General features: G+C 40.5%; 1 protein-coding gene across 2 annotated transcripts in view; it reads right to left on the bottom strand.

The window, feature by feature from the left end:
* The window catches only part of sh3kbp1 (SH3-domain kinase binding protein 1), a 71,714-nt gene extending 52,243 nt beyond the window's left edge, over positions 1–19,471 (bottom strand). Inside the window, exon 1 of one of the 2 annotated variants that reach the window (XM_066666726.1) lies at positions 19,099–19,471. In XM_066666726.1, the coding sequence (XP_066522823.1) occupies positions 19,099–19,102 (4 nt within the window). In that variant the 5' untranslated portion in view covers positions 19,103–19,471. The remainder of the gene's footprint in view (positions 1–19,098) is intronic. The other variant, XM_066666711.1, reaches the window with a different exon arrangement.
* Positions 19,472–21,325: the final 1,854 nt, after the last annotated feature.

Genomic DNA, 21,325 nt, shown 5'->3' with positions numbered 1-21,325 from the left:
CTAAGTCAGCTGAGTTATATTTGGAGTTTGTCAATAAAAAAAATTAAAAGCAATCAGTGGAAGGAATATAAACAGAGATAATGTCTATGCACTGTAATGTGCTGATAGCATTACTGTAAATGTCAAAGTCTTCCGTTCCCCTCCCTTTCGCCAACTGCACACAGCAGGCCGCTGAGGCCAGCACGCCTTTTTTTTTCCTCCTTCAAAGCAAAACAAGCACATAGAAACACTTACTCCCCCATAGCCTCACACAGAGCAGAAACTGCCCACAGAGCAACGATGCAGCCTGTTGTAGATGAGCCAGCGAGTGGAGTTACCATGCACAATGACACAATCGGATAGAAAGCAAAAGAGAGCAAGATCCCGCCAGCATTGGGTCATGGAGTAGTGGAGCAGTTCTTATTTGGGTGTAGACCCACAACCAGTACCTTTAGGACGTGTTGGAGTGGTGTTTGTGACCCAAAACTAATCATCTAACATCAGACCTCATTATGATTTAATGATACAACCATTTTTAGACTTGACAAGAGCCCACAAACATGACTGAGTGAGTTTGATTTGAAATTTGTCTGCATTATCTGGACTAAGTGCGGAGTTACAAAGCCGCCTCATTGAGTTCCAGTGCTCTGTGAGCGGGGTCAGGGTAGTCAGGGGGTTGCGGGGTGAGGAGGAGGAGTAACCATGGGAACAGCAGTATGAGATGAGGAGGAGCTGATGAGCATCATGTTGATGTGGTCATGAGTCACTTACTGAGCCTATCTGAGACCACCGGCTCACACCCACTTCTGTTTCCAACACACACACGCACACACACACATCAGCTGCAGTATTCATCTAACTCAGGACCTCTGTACTGTGTTAGATGGTAGCTCAGAGGAAAAGGGGCCTGCTGAGTAGAGTGAGAAACCATTTATCTTCAGTACAAAAACATGTCCACTCAAGGGTCTGATTTAGCATAACATGAGATGACAGTGATGAATGTTCCTTTTGTTTACTTCACACATACACACACAAAGACTTTAATTCAAGCTCCATGACAGCTGCTACTACTGTTCTAAGTGATGTGATGAACCTGTGTACGGTTTGTATTGATACGGTACATCACACGGGCAGCAGAAACACCACAAACAAGTTTATTGTTATTATTTTTTCACATTACATTTTATTGTCTACACAACCTGATCAGAAAATTTAAAATCAACAATAGTGCACAAAACACTATATCACTCACAGCTTCCTAATATCTATTTATCACCTGCGTGTAGCACCTCATGGTCTTTACTGATTACTATCTGTTATTTGCTGTTATATCTAATAGTCATATGCCCTTGATGCTTGTCACTATCCCCTGCCTTGCATGCTTAGTATTCCCGCTTAAGTTTACGTTTTGAGCTCCATGTAAGTCCTACATGTATACATGTCTATATGTTGCATGTCAGGTCTAGGAGGAACGTTATTTCATCTCACTGTGTGCTGCATTGTGTATAGCTCTATCCAGCCCCTTTCACACCTGCATGGTAACGCATGTGAGAGTGTTTACCCAGAGGAGTTGTATGTGTGAACACAAACCACCCACAACATTTTTCCTGAACTTTACACAGACTTTATCCTGCGAGAACCCTAGTAAAGACTTGTCTGTAAAGTCTGTAAACTTGGTTAATATTCTGGAGGATTGTGCTAGTTTTCTGGAATCAGAGCAGGTTTTTTATTTATTTATTTATTTTTTAACAGCTGGACAGCCTGAATACAATTGGAGAGGAGTGTTGCCTTTATCAATAGCCTTATATATTCATTCATTCATTCATTATCTGTAACCGCTTATCCAAGTCAGGGTCGCGGTGGGTCCAGAGCCTACCTGGAATCATTGGGCACAAGGCGGGAATACACCCTGGAGGGGGCGCCAGTCCTTCACAGGGCAACACACACACACACATTCATTCACTCACTCACACACTCACACCTACGGACACTTTGAAGTCGCCAATCCACCTACCAACGTGTGTTTTTGGACTGTGGGAGGAAACCGGAGCACCCGGAGGAAACCCACGCAGACTCAGAGAAAACACACCAACTCCTCACAGGAGCAGGAATCGAACCCACAACCTCCGGGTTCCTGGAGCTGTGTGACTGCGACACTACCTGCTGCGCCACCGTGCCACCCCAGCCTTATATATGCAAATTAAAAAACAAAACAAAAACAAATATCTGAATCTCAAGATTTAAAAAATTAAAACCTAACCAACAAACAAATATCCAACTATTTTTCCGGGGCTAACCCTAGTAGCTGCAGAACAGTTCCTGCACCCTACTAACAAAGAATGGAGGAGACTCTTGTGATTATTTCTGTCAAAATAAATAGAGTTGCTCTTTATGTCATCAACCTTTCAACCTAAATGTAGATAAAGGACTACTACTGACACCCTAAGTGGCTACATGAACTGGTTTTGGACCGGAATTCAAATGCTGCTTGGAAAGTGCTGCAGATGGTGCTCTCTGGAAGCAAAGTGATATGCATGTCTGGCATGAATTAATGATGTGTTCACATTGTTAGACTCTTAGCTATAAAGTCAAGTAGCAAACTCTGGATAAAAAACATGCCTTGGCTGATCAACCATAGTTGAGGTAAGAGGAAGATGTGTACATTTTTTCTTTTTAGTGTTTCAACTGGCTGAGGATCTTCTTCATCTTCCTTATCTAGAAGCTTCTAGCAGGTTTTTTCGAGGTTGTGGATTGAGGGAGAAAGCACACAGGAGGCATATATAAACTCTGATTGTCTGCAGTCATAACACACCCAGAGACACGCACATAAATTCCTGCACTGAACACACTAACACTCCTGAACATCTGGACACAAGGTACTGATGAACACACACACACACACACACACACACACACACACACACACACACACACACATACATAAATAATGAGAATAAAACACCTACAGCCAAGCGCCCACGCACACCATATGCAAAAAGAAAGTATGCTGCTTCTTTGTAACATTAGGAGGCATTTCAGACCCATGTCCATTATATTCTGAGGCCCTTCAGTGAGTCCTTGGTCAATTCATTTGCCTGAAGGAAACAGCCTTGAGCTTCAACGCACAAAGATCCCACACCTTCCACAGCTGAATGGAAATCTGTTCAGAGGCTTAGCAGAGTTGGTCTGAAATGTTAATTAAGAGGATTGTATGATTCTTGTGGGGAGAAAATGATGACTTTTAACTTGTAGTGTATTTTAGGCCTTACTCTAGCAAGTGCTATTTACAAATACGTGGATATGTCTGCTAATATGTTATAGCATTATGATACACTGCAGTTCTGTTGGCTCATTTACATACTTCTTTCATTACACATTTATGTAAAGACCCCCTCCAGTGTAAATCAAGTGTTTAACTTGGTAGATGACACATCATGAGAGGAATAAGCAGCCAACACCACGGCTTAGCATTTCCATTTTGAAACTGATTGTTCCAAAGGCAGTTTAGGATGGGTAAATTCAGTCAGCCATGGATTTTTACATAAAAAAAAATAGGCAAGGCATGGCTTTCTAGCTGGGGGTAAGGCATGTAGGGGTTTAATCAATGTAGAGAAGATAGCTTTAAAGCTACAGATATTTCTGTTAAGATCCAGACTACGACTATGAACAACAGACTAAGCCCTAAGTGAGCAAATACTTAGCCAGGGCAGAATTAGCGCTTCTTGAGCTGATGCTAGACAAATAGCTAAAGTGGCGATAGCCCCTTTCACATATAAACTCCAGAGAAACTGTAGAGTAACTATGGCGTATAAGGTCCTGGAATGACCCTTTTGCAGATCACAGTGTGAGCTTTTCTGTTTCAGATACGTTCTCATGGCAGGAACTGCTCGCATGCTTTAGGCATGAGGCGGCGCCTCTGGAGCTTTAGCGGCTATGTTCACACATGCGCTGACTTGGACTTCACCCTGAGATTCTAGTAGGGGGCTAGAGGGATAAAGTCTGGGACAAATGCACACATACAGTCCCTTCACAAATGCACACATACACGAAATAAAATTAGATACACCACTAAACACGTTAAATAGTTAGCCAACTAAATTAGCATATACAGAAAGATTATTAGCTTTGTCAGTTTAAACATGTAACTGGAGCGTACTCTATCCAAAATGTTTTCTTTGTACAAATAAACATTCACCTTCAGCGTGAGCTACATCACAGAGTTAACTAGCTAACTTAACTACTTTACTCTCTAGCAGGCTTACTTCCACCAATACTTCTTTGCCCAGTCTGGTTAGATAGACTTGTGTGAACAAAACCGTTATACAGAGTAAACCTAAACTTTTATGGAGACTCATTGACATTTTGGCAAAGACTAAGAAGATGAAATGCCAGCTCTGCAAATAATGTTTTACTTACAGTACAATAAATGATAGTCCAAAGCTACATATAAATCTACAGTCCATGTTTTCCAGAATGGAATGTTTGGGATGTTAAAAAAATCTGGCCTTTTAGTAAATCAAGTAAATCCAGTCAGGAACAACCTCAATGTATACGATAACTCAATATCTTACAGTATATGTCCTTGTCCCTTTCCTGTTTATTAAGTCAGACTCTCTCTCTCTCTCTCTCTCTCTCTCTCTCTCTCTCCAGCTGCTGCTTAGGGTTTGGATTAAAGAAGAAAAATGTGACATTAAGCACAGCTGCCGTGTTTATAGTGAGACATCTTCCAAAAAAAGCCACACACATATACACACAGCCACACACACAAACTGCTGGAATTCCTCTTGAATCTGGGTCTCCCTCTCCCACACTTGGTTTTTCGCTTGATTTTGGCTGGCTGCCTCTCCATGACCTCTTCTTTATCTCCCCACCACCAAATGCAGACATATTCAGACTTATTTATATCTTTGAAAAAATATATCTGTTTTATATGTTTTTGGTGAAGCCTATTTTTTCAGAAAACACCTTCTTAAATTTGAATGGAAGTCAATGTAGAAAGATTATATTCAAAGTTATTTAAAGCATTTCTATAGATCCATTCTTCATTAAATTAACACACAATGTGAAGGACAAACACTGTATTCAAATGATGTAGAAAAACTTAAAAATACCTGTTTTTCTTTGGACATTGAAGATATATCTAACAACAGGGAATAGTATTATTTATCACAATACGGATAGCACATTACCTCATAGGCAACCTCTAGTGTGTGTGTGTCACAATTCTTGCATTTTTGTCACACCATCCCTGACCATCTACTTGGCACTGCTATAAATAAATATCACACTTATTAGCCACTGCAGTTTGGGAGTGTGTGTTGTGCTGATTCATACACACGAAGAGTCAAATGCTCTATGCCATCAGGACAGCCACGAGGACACTCTCGCCCACTCTCTGAGATACCCCTTCCTCTCCCTTTTTGTATTGGCCTCCATAACGAACCATCTCCACTCGCTCCCCATCTTCCTTATTAGATTCTTTATTTAGCCTGGCTGAAGCTTAATGGCTAAAGTGTCCCATTAGGGTAACCATGTGGAGTCTCCAGTGACATGGCTGAAGATTATATTATGCAGACAGAAAGGCAAACATTGTTTCCCTGCTAAAAGGCCACTTCTGTTCAGGGCTGTTTACACAAGCCCGGAACTCATTAACCTAAATGGAAAGAATCTGTTAAAGCAGTAAACACCTCCGAAACAGACCTGAGTCTCTTGACCATCCAGATAGATGCCGAACTAGGACTGAGGACTGAGAAATGAAGAGGCCACCAGTAAGCCATTTCTTAAAGCAGTAAAACTACCTACATTTACTACAATGAGTATGGAAAAAACACCACAAGGCTAAAAATAGCACACAAACAAACTAGACGGCCCAGACGCAATTAGCCATGACAGCCCGCTGCGAATTGATGTAAAAGATTGTGTCACAGGCACTACATTTAGAATACCGAGATCAAACACACAACACTGACCCATTTCCACTGAGCACCAAGTCACAAACCAGAGCAGCAGAGCAGCCTGGCCTTCATACTCTGCTATACAGCTTCACAATCCAATCAGCATTGCGTTTCAGTCTGAGTTTAAGGGTTAGATTGCACTTTCCCCAAACTCCGAGGCTAGGTTCACTTTACCAGGCTGAAGTGACTCAAAACTGATTTTTTACATTTTTTGACACAGATCTGATTTTTTTTCACTGTGTACACAGGTCACATCTGAACTTTTCTTTAAAAAAATAAGATTTGAGTCATATATGGTCTTGGATCCGATATGTACAGGGGTTGGACAATGAAACTGAAACACCTGGTTTTAGACCACAATAATTTATTAGTATGGTGTAGGCCACCTTTTGCAGCCAATACAGCATCAATTCATCTTGGGAATGACATACAAGTCCTGCACAGTGGTCAGAGGGATTGTAAGCCATTCTTCTTGCAGGACAGTGGCCAGGTCACTACGTGATGCTGGTGGAGGAAAACGTTTCCTGACTCGCTCCTCCTCCAAAACACCCCAAAGTGGCTCAGTAATATTTAGATCTGGTGACTGTGCAGGCCATGGGAGATGTTCAACTTCACTTTCATGTTCATCAAACCAATCTTTCACCAGTCTTGCTGTGTGTATTGGTGCATTGTCGTCCTGATACACGGCACCGCCTTCAGGACACAATGAACTATTGGATGCACATGGTCTTACTGGTGCAATGTGCAATTAATGAAGATTGGCCACCAGACTGCTCCAATTTAACCATGAAACCTCCCACACTAAAATGACAGGTGTTTCAGTTTCATTGTCTATCCCCTGTATCCGATTAATGGACATCCAACATGAATGCAATGGTTAGATCAGATTTCAAACACTGAAATGCAGGCTGTGTCTCAAATGGCACAATTCTTCTTATAATTCACACAGACACAAATGTATTTACAGGTGATACAGGTTTATTGGCATTAGCTAGGTTGGGGCCATGCCTATAAAAAAAATAACAAGTCATATGAAATTTAAGTGTAACTTCTAAAACAAATGTATTTTTTCTTAGTTCTAACACCTCAGTGTTTCTTCCTTTAAACTTAAGCGGTGTGTATTTTGAGTTTGGAGCTAACAACAGACAGCCTCAGAGCAAGAAGTTGCAAACAAAGAACAAAAAAGAACAACAAAAAAAAATTCTTTGACAGTTAATCACTTTCTTAAAATATCATAACCTGCCTGCTAGTTTGTGTAGTTTAGAAAAAGACTTCAAAATGGCTCCTACTAATGTTTTTAATGCCCTTCTGTCAATTTCTGTAGGTGACAATAAGTCTTATGTGTTATGAACTACATAAACAAGTCTATTTGGGATTACTTTACAACTTCATTCAGTCTGAGGTATGTGTGTACTGATATACCAACAAAAGTTAGCTTCTTTAGCCTTATAGCTAATGCTGAATATCAAATGTCATATGATTCAAAATCCAATCACATTAAAATGACTGCATTAATTTTAACTGGAAAAACAGGATATATGCTGCTATGTATAATGGTAAGTATTAGGTTAAACACACAGATGACACTTTATTTTAAAGAACATACGAAAGCATTGTTCTTTTCTCAATAAAGCATGGATTCCTCAAAGTTTTTGAAACTTACTACGAACTTCATTTGTGGAATCTGAAACAGAAGTAATAACCCTCTAATTAAGGCTAACAAAATACAATATGTTAGTCTTCTTAACTACCTTAAATAGATTTAGTGGAGTGCTTGTTTTTGACCGAAAGCATGTCGTATACGTATGCAAACCATAACGTTTTACATTTTCAGGCTCTGTTTGATTGATGATGTCTCACCACAGGAAGGAAATGCCTGACAAATTCAGAAACCAGATTTTAAAACTTCATAAAAATGAAAAAACAAAACAAAAAAGCAAACAAAAATCATTAGTAAGCTTCTACACATTCCCTAAAAAACTTTGCTGTGGTCATCTGGCTTTGGAAGAGACATTACAGTTAACCAAATTCATAGCAGTTGTTCTTGAAAGATGAAAAAGCACGCTGTCTGACATTAATACAATCAACTGCTGCAAAACAGGTGGCCCACTCCTTTCAGCCTAGCACAAAACTTTTCATCACAGCCTCCAGACGGAGCGTGAAGTTAACCTCTATGGATGGTGCCATAGATGAAAAGTAATAACTAATTACTAATAAATAAGAAAAAAACATGAATAGATGCCTGAAAAGAACACTGGCAGCACATTCTCTGGTCAGATGAAATAATAAAAACTTTTATGGAGCAGTTGTTTCAGCATGTTTGGTAAGAACTTCACAAAGAGCATCACAGTAATTGCATAGTGCCAATGGTGAAACATGTGTTAGAAAGTCCGATAATATGGTGGTATAGGTGCCACCATGAACAACTGTGTGTACAACAAAATACTACATAAAAAAATAATATATTTCATGTTTTGAAAAAGTCAGCAGGTTTAGCAGGAAATGAATATTTCAACAAGAAAACGACCCTAAACACACAGCAAAAAGCACACAACTGTTTCTAAAGAAGAAGGCAGTAAAAGGTGACCAGCTGCATCATCTGACCTGAAACCCACAGAGCACCTTGGCATTATTTTTCAAAGTGGGAAGTAGAGACTCATAAGCCCATAGATCTGTAATAAACTCGTGTCCTCTATGCCAGTGGCAAATGAGCTATGCAGGTTAGTGCACTGACAGCAAAAGATGGACAAGTTTGCGAGAGCTAAACATGCAGCAGATGATGAGACCACAAGTTCCAAAGGGAAATCAAGAAAATATGATGAGGCATATATCAAAGCAAGCTCATACCAGCCACTAAAGAGATGAGGGGATTAAATGTGTCATTTGTGCAGTGAAAACGTGCAGGTTTTAGGCTTTTTCTCTCAGGAAGCCGTTTTATATGTATTTTTTTTAATGCAGGAAGCATTCATTCATTATCTGTAAGGGCTTATCCATTTCAGGGTCGCGGTGGATCCAGAGACTACCTGGAATCACTGGGCACAAGGCGGGAATACACCCTTGAGAGGGCGCCAGTCCTTCACAGGGCAACACACACCTTCACTCACACACTCACACCTACAGACACTTTTGAGTCGCCAATCCACCTACCAATGTGTGTTTTTTTTTTTTTTTTTTTTTTGGACTGTGGGAGGAAACCGGAGCACCCAGAGGAAACCCACGCGGACATGGGGAAAACACACCAACTCCTCACAGTCAGTCACCCGGAGCGGGTCCCTGGAGCTGTGCGACTGCGCCACTGTGCCGCCCTGCAGGAAAGCAATTAGAAGCAAATAGGTCTAACAATGATTGTTAAGATTTGGGGGTGGAGGGAGTGGGAGCAAATATTCTCATCCACAAAAGGGGGGCACGGCAGAAAATGTTTGGGAACCAATGCTCTGTGCCAAAGATGCTTCAATCTGTTGCAACAAACAAGGAAAAATATTTTTGTTTAGATTGTACAGAATTTGTTGATTTTTTTTTGTGTGTGGACCCTTCAGTGCTGTTTAACCATCAGCATGGTGCTTGATGATATGACTGAAAGTTATAGCATGATTTTTATTTTTTATTTTTTTTTTTTTGTGAAAAATTGATTAAAAAATTATTTTCAACTACGAACAAGACTCATCAATAACTCTAAAGTTACAAACCCCCCATTTCATGGTTTTGTGGTGCTGAAACGATGGCTCTGCTGATACAATATAATTCTGACATTAATATGAACAACATAAAAGCCACAGAAAAACTGCCAAAAACAAACAAGAAACATGACATCACCATCAAACATAAACCTCTTGGCTTTGTCAATATTAAAGTAACTTTAAAATTGAGTGAAATGAACAGACATCAGCGTGATAATGAACGTCATTCATGTTTATATTGTAATTTGCTGTAATAATTAGTTCTTTAAATACTAAAAAATAAAGCATTACTACAACAAATCTAATTTTCATTTATGTTACATTGTATTGACATGAAATGGGGGTGTATTGACTTTTGTTATATACTGAAAATAGTGGCTGCTCATCTACACTTGTGGTAAGTGGGAAAACGTGCCAAACTATTGTTGCAACTGCATTCATCTCTCAAGATTAGTGACACAGGAAGTGCCAGCTGCTGAATATTCATGAGCCATCTGATCAAGCCTGGGCATGTTCTCTCTTTGTGCAGTACCTGGCTAAAGCACATGAAAATAAAATGCCCATCATTCTCGTCACCATGGGGCCCTGATGCCAAATAATGGTTACCATGGAGACCCAAGTGTGCATCATGTTATCCCTCCTCCCAGTTCACCAAAAGCAGGCGTCTGGGCTTGCATCTCATCAAGAGCTGAAACAAAAGGCAGACTGTGTGAGGCTGATGAACAGGGGGCATGGAGGATTGGATGGAGTGGGGCATATTTGATAGGACTGAGCGGGGCGTCTCCTGGAAGCTCCGTAACAGGCTCGCTTTCACACCCATCACATGACTGAAAAAAAGTGCCGTTCACAGCCAATCCAGACTCCAGATGGTTCTAATACAGAGCTCAGTGTTTAGACTATGAGTCCAAAGCTGAGCAATGCATGCACTGATTCATTGTGTGTGAGTGGATGGTGGTAATTAAGCAGAAGCAAAATGCACAGCAACAATTTAGATTACAATACATTTTTTATATATATTCCCAGGCTTCTTAACAGCCCTTCTGAAGCAGAACAAGAAAGCCCACCAAGCCTGTTTCTGAGAGAATGTAGAAAAAAATCCGAAGATGCCTCACAGTCTTGTGGGAGATAAGAATGGGACGCCGGCGGAGCTGTCAGAGAGATAGACCCTCAGAGACATCTCCATGCACCGTGACATTTAAAGCAACACCGTTACCCACAAAGCTTCCAGTGCTCTGTACAGCCCACCATTACACCCCCTTCGATACATGTCCATGCATGGTTAGCATGATCCAGATCATTCAAGAAAACAGAGGCATTCCAGTTAGTGCTGCTCAATGAATTGACTGTCAGGATATAGACCACCGAAATGGTGTAAACCACTTGTGAAATGTTTTCTGTGCACTGTAAAGGTTTTGAAGCTTGGGCGATTGAGACATTCAAATAAACATGAAAGATAATGAAATGTGTACATCCAGTCACGAAAACTGACTACTGTGCAAGAGTGCAAGAGCACAGTGGTGTTTTGTGTATATTATGTAGTCTCTGACAGACATACTTCACAACTGTCAACACAAAACTGAAAATGTAATGTCACGTTTTCTCCAATACCTTGTAAGAATGCACAAAAACATAAATGCATAAATGTCTTTCGGAGAAATACTTTAAAAATATATCTTTCATTACCTAATGAAACATCCGGTGCAGATAAAGATCAGTAAGTCAAAGCCAGCCCACAGGGAGGGACGACTGACAAGAGAGAGTTCCTTTCTGCTTCACATCTGACACTGCTTCACATCTGACAAGCAAATATCGGTGCGCTCATGCTGGCCAATGGCTGGTTAGACTGAAGTCCATATAAGGCCATGTGTGTTGTATACATAGCTCTTTGCAAGTGTTAGCAAACCTTATTTTTAATACACTCTCTGAACAAAACAAAAAAACTGAAAGAATCATTTTAGCCAAAATGAGTTCAAAATTATTGCTCTCTCCATTTTTGCTTTCCATTTTCTGACATAATTTGAAAATACCTTCTGCCTGTTGATGAAGAATGGACCAACAGAAATGGTTGAAATAGTATCTCTCTACATTAACTTCCATTAAAATATAATAATGTTGACCTTTCATTGTAAAGTTGACATTTTTACAGACAGTGGATTTAAACAGTGGAGAGTTTAGCCATTAATATCGCCTTAAGTTTAAAGCCATGATTCATTAGTGCAACATCAACCAGCCCGAACTCTGCAATCAGAAATATGATTAACCCATACGAATATCTCATCTTACTACAAGATATACAAGTACTAACATATAAAGTATGTTATTATATATATATTTCTTAGTTTCTGTCTATATGATATAATTCCGATATTGACAGGAATAATAATAAAAATAAAAAAAAACACAGAAAAACTGCCAGGAACTGAAAACAACATGCCTTCACCATTAAGCAAAAACCTCTTGGCTTTGTCAATATAAATATTTTTAAGGCAACTTTAAAAATATACATATAAAACTATATATATATATTTTTTTTTTTCCAGCATCTGTACCATATGGTTAGGACAGCATTTTTGATTAATTTTACTTTACGGTTTGCACTAAAAAGAACTGGAAACTTGGAAACATCTGCCGTTCTTTAACTCGACACAGAAGCACCACAGAAGCCTATGGGCAGAAGCCAAAGCTACAGATGTAGCAGACCGATTTTAAGCTGACCTTAGAGTACTCCTCTAACTGATCTTACAGATTGCCCGGTGTTATAGTAAAGGTTAATTTAAATGCAGTGTGCGTCATCTTGGTAGATTCTGTAAGTCCTTTACAGTTACGTTGTGGCCCTGTTGCACTAGCCACAGTTAACTGTCAGTCAGCTACAGAAGAATAAAAGCTCTGATAAAAGAGAAAAACACCCTGAGCTCTGGGGGCAGAATTTGGAGAAGCAAGGTTACAACCAAACCGTGAGCTCTTCTTCAAAGGGAGAACTATTTCGCAAAACATAACCACTTATCTCTGACCTCTTCCCTCATGTGAGCAATGGAAATAATAGCCACGTGTCCATCAGCGTTGATCTCACAAACCTGCAAACAAGAGCTCCCAGAATTCAAATGCACTGTTACCGCTGGGCCTTCTGGAAGACTGTCCTTAATTGAGATCAATTATGTATTCACCAAGACACTGTGGGGCAGATTTGTGAACATGAACACGGCTAAATGTGCAATGCTGATGACCATTCATCTTTAGAAACCCACTGCTAATATGACTTCACACTATGGACAAAAACACATACTGTAATACACTTTACAATACGTAAAAAAAACCAGTGTTGAATATATATAATACCTCGGCAAAAAAAGGAAAAAGACCACAAAGAAACACATCTACTAGAACTGTGACTGGTCAAAATGCTTAAAGCACATTGTAAAATGCAACTTTGTGATTGGTTAATGGGCTCATCTGAATTCTGCAGTCTTTGGATATTCAGGTTAAAGGGAATACCACAGATTCTTTTTAAATATTTATGTATAATTCAATCATTGATACAGACATGAATGTCATACTGTAGAGGAGCGTGCCTGTTCTAATTGATATTGACATAATTTAGTTGCAACATAAATACATAGAACGTTTGGTATTTCTGAGTATAATTATTATAATTAAAACTGCTAATAATAAAGTAATATTATTACTGGTACTATTTTGTTTATTTATATGAATTTACTTATTATGAATGAATATAATAAACATATATATCAATGAATATGTTATAGGCCAAAAATACTGATTAATATCTTGCTGGAAGGAAAATGGGGACATATTTAAAAAAAAAAAACTAAATATGAAGTAAACAGAGGTGAAAGAGAAGCCAGTGAAAATGCCTAAAAGTCAGTGTTTCTGCTCCTTGCTCCTCACTCCTGGGCTCTCGCTCTGAACTGAGCTGTGGCTCATTCTCATTTAAAGGAACGGGAGCTGTAAATGGTCATTCTGTACAGTGACTGTTTAGACAGACATCCAAATAAGATCACAGAGTGTTCACTTGTGGAAAGAGGGCAGAATATGTCTCCTTCAAAAAGAAAATAAACACTAAAAACACGTGTGGTCCTTATCACACTGTAAACAAATCTGACTCAGCATCACATTTCACATTAAACCAAACAAATGGATTATAGAGAAATCTGGGAAACTGTCATATTACTCATTACACAGTTTACACAGAGTGGAACCCTACTTTTCATTGCTTAGAGAGGCCTAAAATTAGCCTGGGATTTGTCAGTGGAAATTCAAATGTATGTAAAGTCTACTTACAGACCAAAGACGACATATCCCATCAGCGAACGCAACACAAGATGAAAAGCCTGCAATGTAGCTTTAGTAATGATGTCAGTCAAAATGTCCATCAACAGAGACTGGTGCACCAGGGGATTATGTAAGTGCATACTATGTATTATTCACCTTTAAGAGAAGAGGACCTGCTGAGACACGACTTCTGATAAGCGTACATGCTGAGTATTAAAGAAGGTGTGAAGAACCATTCAGAGAAATAAGCCTGTGCTCTTCTGCACAGAAAATAAAGTCAGGAGTGTAATGAATACAAGTGTGACAGTGTCTATTAACATAAATTTACCACATAACAACTGCCATGATCAGCCTAATTAATACTGAACGACAAACAACCCTGCCCTCAAGACAAATGAATATGAACTTGATCAGATTAAATGACTCACCCAACTGTAAGCAAAACATACAACAGAAAAACAGTAATGTGTAATGTGTAATGTTGTAATGTGGTACAGGCTTCCTTCAACAAAATGCACTTAATGTTATAGAATGCTAAGAGCATTTCTTTTTGTACTGGTATATCAAATATCTGTTCTGTCCATATAATAGGAAGGACTTGAATTTATCTGGTATCATCTTTCTGCCTTCGTTCTTGTTCCACGGAAAGACTGGAAATCAACCTTTCATTCATTATCTGTAAGCGCTTATCCAGTTCAGGGTCGCGGTGGGTCCAGAGCCTACCTGGAATCATTGGGCGCAAGGCGGGAACACACCCTGGACGGGGCGCCAGTCCTTCACTGGGCAACACACACATTTACTCAAACACTCACACCTACGGACACTTTTGAGTCGCCAATCCACCGTGGGACCGTGGAAGGAAACTGGGGAGAAAACCAAAGCACCCGGAGGAAACCCACGCAGACACAGAGAGAACATACCACACTCCTCACAGACAGTCACCTGGAGGAAACCCACGCAGACACAATGACAATTGTGGATATTAATACTACACAACAGGTCCAAAGTTAATAGCCTACATATAATCTATTAGAACAGCTTCCAGATATGTCTATGATAAGAGCAGCCATATGAAATTTCCTTCAATTATTCCCCTATCACACTGTGGGGAGATTAATATCATGCAGCAGGCTCGGGCCCAGGGTACACATGCACTGTGCAGACTTTAAGAGGATTGTGGCTATAATTCCTCAGCATATGCACCAATATGTAATTCTGCAGAGCCTCCATAAGGCTGAACCTTTGTTATGGTACATAGTGTTACTGTCAGAACAAAGCCTCAGACATTCATACTTTTGATGTAAGTCAATGTAAAGAGATTTTCTATTTTCTAAGAACCAGAAGCACCCAGGGAAACCCACACAGACACTGGGAGAACACACCAAGCTCCTCAAGCCTAGAAGACCAGATACTAAGACCTAGTATGTGGTCTCCCTTCCAAAAGTTGACCAAACCATGCCCTGCTTAGCTTCAGAAACCAAAACCACATCAAGCATTCTGAGCTAGGGCAGACTGTAAATTACATTCAATAACAATAAATGAATGAATGAACAAACAAAGGAATGACTGGGAAAAAAATGCCTAATCAATTTAAGTTAGGTTTAGGGCACCTCTGGGTTCTATGTCCACTAGAGCAGAACACAGCAGACTAGAGTAATACAAATAATACACTAGAAAACTTTGTGATACAGACTTTAAAAAGGCCAAAGTCTGACACCCTCTCACATTCAAAGATAGTGTCACATATACCATTTCTTATTCACACACACCATTTCTGAAAGACTCTGGGTCACTATGTGCATGAAGCAAGAATACATTCTTATGACAATATGCAAAAAATATGAAAAAAAAAATGAAATAAAGAAAGATAGAAAGAAATTGCAGACCACCTTAACCAAATGAGTGAGACCGGCATAAGACAGTGAACGACAATCTTGTGAAAGCTCCATCTACCACGAGCTCACAGCCAGTGTAACTTATAATAACTTGAAATATAAGCTCTTACTGTGCTGCTGCACGGCTTCTTTGAGAGGTTGTCTACCTCTAGCATCAGTTAACCTTGAGCTTAAACTGATATCATCAAAACACTGTGATAGTTTTGCTGAGATGTGTCATTTACTGTGAATTGCCATGCTTTCTTTCATTTCATTCATGTGCCTCATCTACATTTCTATCGCTTCTCCTTCATTTAAACATTCTCTTAGTTCGTACCGGTGTTTAAAAATAAAATTTGATCGAATGCAATCTTCCTACTGCAAGGTTTCTGCTTTGAGATTAGTCTACGTTATCAGCAAGGTATTATCTTGTATTAGCTTTTAAGTAGGAAAATGTAACCAACTTACACAGATCTTGCGAACAGCTTGTAGATCATTTTGACTGTTGAGGAGCAGAAAAACACCCATGTGTGGTTTATGTGACAGCAGAAGTACAAAGACTCTTTAAACCTCAAAAGCCTGAAATATTGGACTTCATTGAAAGTATCCTTCATTCACATTCTGTGACCGCTTCATTCCGTTCAGGGTCTGGAGCCTCCCCTGAACCACTGGGTAAGGCAGGAACACACCCTGGACAGGGTCACCAGTACATCACACGGCGTCTATCACACTCTCCCATTCCCTCACACACTCACTACTTTGGCCAGTTTCACACAGCCAATCCACTGACAGGAGAACAGACCAAACTCCTCAGAGACAGTGTCAAGGGATGGAATTAAACACAGGGCTCTAAGATCAACTCAAAATATTGATCAGATCACAGCGTGAAATTTTCCCAAGTCATTCAGCTCTACCCACCCACAGAGACCCAGGCTGAAGAAACACAAAGGTTTAGACTTGAGAGGACAGGAGCTTTGGACATAGGAGGTTTGAGATTGAGTCTAAATGATCTGTACTGACACAACTTAAAACAATGATGACTATATATCTTAACAACACAAAGCTTGTGTACTGCCCGTAGACGAGTTTGACCAAACACACTTGCTTTGTGACATCACAACCATCACTGACTGCTACATTCAAACAAACCACAAAAAAGTGAGTGGATATCATTACTGTCCAAAGAAAAACATGCATCTCCAAAATATTAATTTTTTAGGAGAAGGAAAAACCTCATTCATTCATTGCCTGTAAGCGCTTATCCAGTTCAGGGTTGCGGTGGGTCCAGAGCCTACCTGGAATCACACCACATTCCTCACAGACAGTCACCCGAAGGAAACCCACGCAGACACAGGGAGAACACACCACACTCCTCACAGCCAGTCACCCGGAGCAGGAATCGAACCCACAACCTCCAGATCCCTGGAGCTGTGTGACTGCGACACTACCTGCTGCACCACCGTGCCAGCCAAAGAAAAACCTCCTTCCCCTTTAATGAAAGTCAGTAAACAGATAGTATTCCAAGTAATTTGAGCATTTCTATTGCTCTATTCATCATGTAAAGTTCACAAAATGTGAAGAATAGCTGCTGTGTTCAAGTGATTATAGTAAAAAACAAAAATTCATCAAAACGGAGATACATGTTTTATTTGAAGAGCTACGTAATGCTGGTCTTGTGGCTGAAAAATAAACCCGGACGATGTTTTGCAAAAATACCTTGAGTACTCTGCAAAAGTCTTAGGCTCCTAAGGTTTTTATTATTCAAAATAATTTATCCTATCAATAAGGATGGTGCTTGTAAAAATAAATAAATAAATAAATAAGTAAAACATTCGCACTAAATACAAAAATATAAATACAGTAACAGAAAAGGATTTTTTTCTAATCATTAGTAGCAGTGTTGTGTACAAGTATGAAGAACAACGTTTATTTTCAGATGTTCTCTGTGATCGTATGAATTTTTAAAACCGACAGCCCATCTGATTTAACATAATGTAGTATGTAATAACTGGCTAAACTAGGTATTTGTGTTATAACCTCAAATAATACTGGTCTTGCCACAAGGAGAGGTTTAGAAAGGGTTAAGCCAACATATTCACACACAGTACATCACTAATTACTGTAAACATATATTGGTTTTTTTTCTAATAGGTTTTACATTCACTGTTCTGTTAAAGAGCTTTTTATATCTCATTTTCTCAAGTGTCTAAAGTACTTTATGTTATTGTAAGTCATACGCAAATTAGCATATATACCCCCCCCCCCCCAATAACATAGGCCTATCTATAAATAGGCTAATTAAAATAAATATTTTTTAATTGAGAAATGAAGTGGGAAATATAAGTGTTGATTTTCCAGACCTACAGTTTGCACATCATACGCCATCTGTGCAGACGCGGATAATGAGAAGTCGCAGCATCAGTTATCCCCAGCTACACTATGTGGCCAAAAAGTTCATAGACACCTACTCATCCAACATTTCTCCTAAATCCAGGGGTATTATTGAGCACCTACCCTACATTTTGCTGTAGTAACAGCATCTACTATTCCGAGAAGGCTTTAGACCAGATGTTGGAAAATTTCTGTGAGAATCTGTGGCCAAGGACAGATGTTGGATGTGTATTTTTGGATCATACCTCCAATTCATCCCAAAGGTACTGAATGATGCTCCACTGCAGAGGTAGGACACAGCTCCACTGCTAAAACCATCCCAGCTCTGGAGGGGGGCTTACACCCCTCTAGCCAAGACTTAGCACTGAGCGCGGTGAATTGAACTTCAGCTCATGTGCAGACCTTCCAGAGCATCCCGTTTAGTTTCATGCTTTTCTTGTCAGACCAACCAAGATGTGAATGCACAGAACTTGTGTAGGTAAATTCACACACTATAATGACCATCTGTAAACTTTTTCCAGCCCAAGACGAGAAGTACAAGAGCAGAAGCTCCAGGCCCTGAGTGAGGCTAAAATATTTACCCTATCCTCATGAAAGCAGAGAAGATTCCTCACCCAGGCCAGCTGGACTGTGTGGGAGCTGGGGACAGAAATTCTGCTGGAGTTAACATTCTGAGATCCTTCTGAAGAGGGAGGGACGGATTGAAGGAAGATGTAAACGTGGTAAACGTGTCCATATATTGAAGCCATCCTATTCAAGTTGGGCAAACAGAGATAGTTCGAGTTCTAGGAAAATAAAATACCAGCTACTTCGCAAGGCACCAACAAAAAGAAGTAACGGTACACTTAAATTTGAAATGGGGACCCATTTCACTTTTTTTTCTTTGCTGTAGAGTCGTTGAGAATAGTCAAACAGCTTTGCTGCTCTACTCACCCATTTATAAACTTGTTCTCGCAGCGTGGTCCTCCAGGAGATTGATATTTGCAGGAGAAGAGGGAGAAAAAGGAGGAGTAAATCCTCAGTTGGAGGCTAGGGAAGCCCGGAACGCCAGCTCGAGTGGAGGGAGATAACGGTAGCGCTGCTGCGGCTGCTGGAGAGAGGCTTAAACAGGCGGGGCACGATGGGGAAGCATAGTCCGTTACTCGGTGTCTTTATTCTCCTTTCTCACACGCAAAACGGGAGACAACAAAGCCAAAGGGGACGCGGTGTGTTTATGTGTGTGTGTGTGTGGGTTAGTGCCCCGTTACAGGGTCCGGTTGCACCGCTTCGTTTCGGCTCCTCCAGCCCGCCCTGCCTCCGTGTTCTCGCGAGAGATCCTGCCCTCTCAGCCCGTCCCTTCGGCGAGCGTGCTCCCCTCACCAGTCGGCGTCTAATTCCAATTTTCCGGTCCACATTAAATGGTGCCCTAGTTATATTGTGGCGCCTTGAATACACAGTCTGACTACTTTATAAAACGCCATATTTATATAGCTACACTGTATTCAGGTAACAAAACAAAACCCCAAGTTTGTTTTGGACGTAATGTATCATTAAAATATTCTATTTCACCTTAAATGCAGCTGTTTTGGGGTTTCTTGAATTCACAGTTCATGAAAGCCAGCACTCCTGAGTGGGGCTTCCGAGTTCAACATGCTACAAGAGGGGCATATGGGCTCAGGGTGGGTTGGTACATGGGTTACCGGTGGGGCCCAAGGTATTATAACTCAGTAAGTAAACCTGTTATCTTCCTACAGAGAGATTTAGTGTTTAACGTGTAAAGCCCAGATAGGTCCAGTGTTTAACTAATCTTCGTTCCATCACTGACCTTGGAGGGCAAATATAGGTAGGGGCAGCATTTAATGCTGGTATCCCCTGAGCTGCCCAATACAGGCCACTTAGTTGTGTTGATATGGAAACATTGGAGTACTGACATTCAGTTAGAAAAAAAGTGAATATGGAATATGGTTTTGTTTGTTTGTAGTTGGACAAATGTCTTTACCGAAAGATCTGTGTTGTTCAAAGTATTAGATCAGGCCACGTTGAATGGACTTGTGGCAACTACAGCACCAGCTAAATGAGATTTTACACATTTTGGTGTATATCACACAGTTGTATACTTTAGTATTACAGATTGGAAACATAATTATAAAGATTGATTTATTTATTTTTAGAATTTTTCTTAGCTCTCTGCTGCCACCGTGCGGCCAAAAGCTGAAACCACCAGTATTGTTTGCTCCATATTCTAACACAGACAGTCACCATTCTACATAATTTCTCCTCGAATGCATAATGTCTCTGTTCGTGTGGGCTTGTGTATGTCCATATTGTGCTGGGTTTGACTGATAGGGCTTAGCTTCCCCGCTATTGGTCTAAGCCCAGTGTTTGTGCGACTGGCACCCACTTAGTAGGGAATGTGCTTTGGGCAGCAGAAAGTCTGAAAGCCTGGGTTGGTTTAGTTATTGGGTTTAGAGACAGGGCGATACAGTGAGGAGGGGAGAGAGAGAGAGAGAGAGAGAGAGAGAGAGAGAGAGAGAGAGAGAGAGAGAGAGAGAGTAAACAGGACAGATACACATTAGGTCAGTAAACATGTATGGACACAGGATCCTAATGCTCGGTCACAATGAGATAATAACTTACCTCTGTTTACGTAAGGGCGGCACGGTGGCGCAGCAGGTAGTGTCGCAGTCACTCAGCTCCAGTGACCTGGAGGTTGCAGGTTGTGAGGAGGTTGGTGTGTTTTCCCTGTGTCTGCGTGGGTTTCCTCTGGGTGTGCTGGTTTCCTCCCACAGTCCAAAAACACACGTTGGTAGGTGGATTGACTACTGACAAGTGGCCATAGGTGTGTGTGTGAGTGTGTGTCACCCTGTGGTGGACTGGCGCCCCCTACAGGGTGTGTTCCTGTCTTGCACCCAGTGATTCCGGGTAGGCTCCGGACCCACAACGACCCTGAACTGGATAAGTTGTTACAGACAATGAATGAATGAATGTTTACGTAAGGCATAGAAATGCCCTAACTATCACGTTCTCCTATTGTATTAAGCTATGTTATTGATTCCTGCTGGTGATATTGCTTTATGATAAAAATTCTTTCATTCATTCATTCATTATCTCTAAGCGCTTATCCAATTCAGGGTCGCGGTGGGTCCAGAGCCTACCTTAGGTGCAAGGCGGGGATACACCC

This window comes from Hoplias malabaricus, chromosome 1 (genome assembly GCF_029633855.1).
Source record: "Hoplias malabaricus isolate fHopMal1 chromosome 1, fHopMal1.hap1, whole genome shotgun sequence".
Lineage (NCBI taxonomy): Eukaryota > Metazoa > Chordata > Actinopteri > Characiformes > Erythrinidae > Hoplias > Hoplias malabaricus.
This window is presented reverse-complemented; position numbering and strand designations above follow the sequence as displayed.